Source organism: Plasmopara halstedii (genome assembly GCF_900000015.1).
Source record: "Plasmopara halstedii genome assembly, contig: Scaffold_322, whole genome shotgun sequence".
In the NCBI taxonomy this organism is placed as follows: domain Eukaryota; phylum Oomycota; class Peronosporomycetes; order Peronosporales; family Peronosporaceae; genus Plasmopara; species Plasmopara halstedii.
In genome coordinates, this window is record NW_020187243.1 from 297,608 (window position 1) to 301,644 (window position 4,037).

At 44.7% G+C, this 4,037-nt stretch overlaps 1 protein-coding gene across 1 annotated transcript; it reads left to right on the top strand.

The window, feature by feature from the left end:
• Positions 1-1,840: 1,840 nt before the first annotated feature.
• On the top strand, positions 1,841-3,438 carry PHALS_08207 (myb-like dna-binding; the record flags this gene model as incomplete). Its single annotated transcript, XM_024723514.1, has 2 exons — positions 1,841-3,067; positions 3,148-3,438. 2 exons carry the CDS (start codon positions 1,841-1,843, stop codon positions 3,436-3,438), a joined length of 1,518 nt encoding a protein of 505 aa, XP_024574483.1.
• Positions 3,439-4,037: the final 599 nt, after the last annotated feature.

A 4,037-nucleotide genomic window follows, 5' to 3' on the forward strand; every position in this document is an offset into this window, starting at 1 on the left:
CAAACAGTGGTTTTTTTGTGGAAGCACAGCCTGCTCTCACACACTCGTTGTTGCAGGTGCGCTTCATAGCTGGTGAGCGATGTCTGGTGAGTGATTTCTGGTGAGCGATTACAGCTTGTGGCCCTTGTGTCGTTCAACATGCTTTCTCCACCGGATATACTGATGCCGGAAACGTACTCAAAATGTCCGGTTGTCTCAAGAAGCGTAAACTCAAGATAATTTGCGCTATCCCGTCAGAGAATACAGTCTCATCCAGAATAGTGCTACGAATGCCGTGCACTTTGCTCATAGCAATATGTGACCCGCTGCTGCGTCAAAATGATGCGACCAGCTAGCTCATTAACTGATGAGAAATACTACATGTAGAAATTTACGATGAACGCGCGACCAAAGCGTTGATGTACTAGTTCGTGTTAACGCATGCACAGGGGATGAATTCGTGTATACCACACATATACCTAACCAAGAACCACATAAGCTACAGAAGAAGATTGATGAGTAGTTGGTATGTTTTCATTAACTCGAGGAATATTTAGGGATTTTCTTTGTTGTAAATCTTGTTCTGAGTGATGTGCACTACACAATGCCACGCACACAGAAAAATAAAGACAGATATTAAAACGGCGGCGCGGTTGCATTGTGAGGGACAGTCTTTGTGGACGATAACAGGACAGCTTTGATTCATTACTATCCAGATACGGCGATGGTACAAAGCTTTGTCCCACGAAACCATCCTTGACGGAGTCCAATCACTCTGATTTGTATCGCGTACAAAGTATGAATTTTCATCAAACTACTTCACTTTGATACTTCTGAGCTTCGTCTCAAGTTGAGAGATAGTAGCGTGATGTGTACGTGTATTATAATTTGCAACTTCGTCGCCTGAGCACTTCTGACCTCTACATGAACTTTTATGCCGTACACATCTACATAATAATCACTTGTTACCCTTGAGAATTGTTTTTGGGAGTTGCACATGTAGTATCATTTCTTACGGTAGGATTTGGAGTATCCAGTTTTGATCGTCAATATTCGGTTGATCGACCTTAAATAGAATTTTTACGAACTAAATCAGCGAACCATATGCAAATCTTTTCATTTGTACCAACGTCTTTACTCGACTTTTTTTTCTTTTTGCGGCCTTCCCACCTGAAAATAATAACTGATCGACCGCCATCGTAAAGGTGTTGCGACGCTGTGAAAAGTTTAAAAGGATGCACTGACTCATTCATTGCCTCCTTGAGCTTGTCTTTGTGCGCCTTACGCAAGCGCACAGCTGATGACTCTATTGTTGTCGAATTGGCCGTAAAAAACCATATGCAGTGTTCTGAGTTTAGTCACTTGTGACTCCATTCAATGCAACTTGGTAGGTAATAGTGAAACTATGCATCTTGTAAGCTTGATGGTACTGATGCTTTCAAGAATTCGCAAGAATTCTGTGCAAAATCGAGCCAAATATTAGGCACGAATACCTAATTGTCCCGGTGCTGGTTAATTTGACCTTTTTCTTTCCGTCTCTATTTATCCCATTTTGCATGGCTTTGTGTCTAAGAGAGCCTCTACATCACGCCAGACATTCAGACTGCTTCAGACGATCGCCTGTGTGTTCCGCGCCACTGAGGTAGCACTTGATTTGTTCACAGGTCTGTATGTCCTGTAATATACCTAGCTTAAAAGCAAGTTGAGTCCCTTCCACTATCCTGTCGCTCGTCTCATACTTTCCTTCAAAAAGAAAGCGTAAGCAACGTTGGCTACATCGCAATCGATTTTATATATTCTGGATAGGATTGTTGTTATGGGGCGCAGCCGCGACACAAAATGAATCCACATTGTATCCATTATGCTTTATATCTCGCTTAAGTTCGATCGGTTCCTCGCCGTTCCCGTCGCTGTTTGTCTGGACTGGCGCTCCACCACTAAAGCCAATTCTCCACTTAATCTCAACTTGGTACATGCTACGGCACCAGACGTGGACGTGCTAAGCAAAATGACAATTTCAGCCAATGTGCGTAAGGAGCTATTCGAGATGACTAGCTCCGAAGGCAAGCTAATCCGTATCAAGCCAACGGAGGCTAAAGCTGGGACGACAGTCTATTCGTCCAAGCAAAGTCAGCCCCTTAAATTATGGACTGAAGAAGAGCATGAAAAGTTTCTTGAGGCAATGGAAAAGTATCCCGCGGGTCCATGGAAAGTCATAGCTGCGTTTATCGGCACCAAGACTACCCGACAGACTATGACCCATGCTCAAAAGTATCGTCAGAAGATCAGTCGATGGCGCCGTGGATTGCGTCATAAAGGACGCAAACAGGCTGGCGATGACAGCATGCAACATAATGAAGCCGAATTGCAGGATTATTCGGCCAAGGAAAATCTCTTTAAAGCCATCGAGTACGTATCGGGCGATGAAATGGCTGTTCAATACGGCCGCGTCAATACGAATGGAAACTTATCTGTGAGCCCCACACGTTCACTTACGGGTGTTCCTGGCCATGAAGCTCCACGGAGCGAGTTGTTTCGCTTGGCTGAGATCGCGTCTGTCGAGGGTATGAAGCAAGAGCCTGTTCCTGTTCCATGTAGTTCGTTCATGCCATCGTCTCCTCCTGACGTCGAGATGGCTGATATGTCGGCGAGTCCTGTTGTAATCAAACAATGTCCGAAAGAGATTGTAGCACGTGCATCCGTCGAGTTTAGTGAAAAGATTCGCAAGATGGAATGGGGAAACAATAGACGAACCAGCCCTGAGTGGTGTACGCAGAATGCCGATGTACGACTCAGCCCATTGCGGGTGTCCCCAGATGGAACTCCGTTCCCAATTCGCAAGTTTGGTGGAGTGCTCAGTGCCATTACGGAAATGTCATATCAAAATGCCCAGAATCGTCTACCTCTACCTCCATCATCTGCACTCATTTTGTCGCCCATGCGTATTACAGGTGCTGAAGAACGAAAGATGGAGCAGCAAGCGCCATGTGGTAATAGTGTTTTTCGTCTACCGCCACTTAATGTCGTGAGCACTCAATCTTTGAGTGTATTCTCTATTCCACCACTTCGTTCAAAAATTGACCCGAGTGTGCTGAATGGCCGAAGTTACTTCACGCCGTTGAACTAGCATTCTTGCCAAAGGTTTGTGTCGTAGTATGGAAGAAGTAGGAGATGGTGGATATGTGGAACGAGGGAAAGATGGACGAGACAAACAGACGGCGGGTGGTCAAGTCAAGCGTGTCGTCTGGTATTTCGGCAGACGAGAAAATAAATGAGAAAAGTATGAGAAAAAGAATCAAAGACGAAGACAAGACTACAGCTGGCAGAGCCAACGAGTGGGATCACCACTCGAAGGTTCCCCGTCGCTGTTACTTGCTTGATTGTGGTCATGATGGAGTTGGAGTGGTGGATGCAAAGCCTCGAGTCATGTCAAGTCATGCAGACTGCAATTGGCTATGAGCAGCTGAGTTAAGCAAGCAACAGGAAGAATTGTCCGTAAGCAAGTGGAACTTACGGGCAATAGGCATCGTCGATGGACATGTGTACAAACTTTTTAATTGTCTTCTTAGGATATATGAACAAAATAGGACAGAACTATTTCGCAATTCACGAGGAAGTGCCATAGTAAAGCGTGGGCACTACAATATAGGAAAACATAATTAAAATAGCATCATGTTCGGGCCAGATGCCTTAACGGTTAGAAAAGTTATCAGCCCTAGACTTGCAATTTTAAAATGTAACTTGCTCATAATATGCAACAATTACTGAGTTCCACTTATAAATAATAAAGCACACGATTAAAATCAATTTGTGTTCTCTGTTAGAAAAATAGCTTCGCTTGTGCTCATCTAGTGCTTTATACAGCAGGTCCGCGCGCATACGCACGGAATAAACACATAGTTGTCCACATGCATTTGTGTTGAAAACGAGGCAAAAGTCCGACCTCTTCCAACATTATTACATACCGAGAAATTCAAGTGCCGTCTCAAATACCGCGACTAACCGATCCTGTGGTGCAGTGGTTCGCCACTCATTTCAGGACCGGGAGGTCCCGGGTT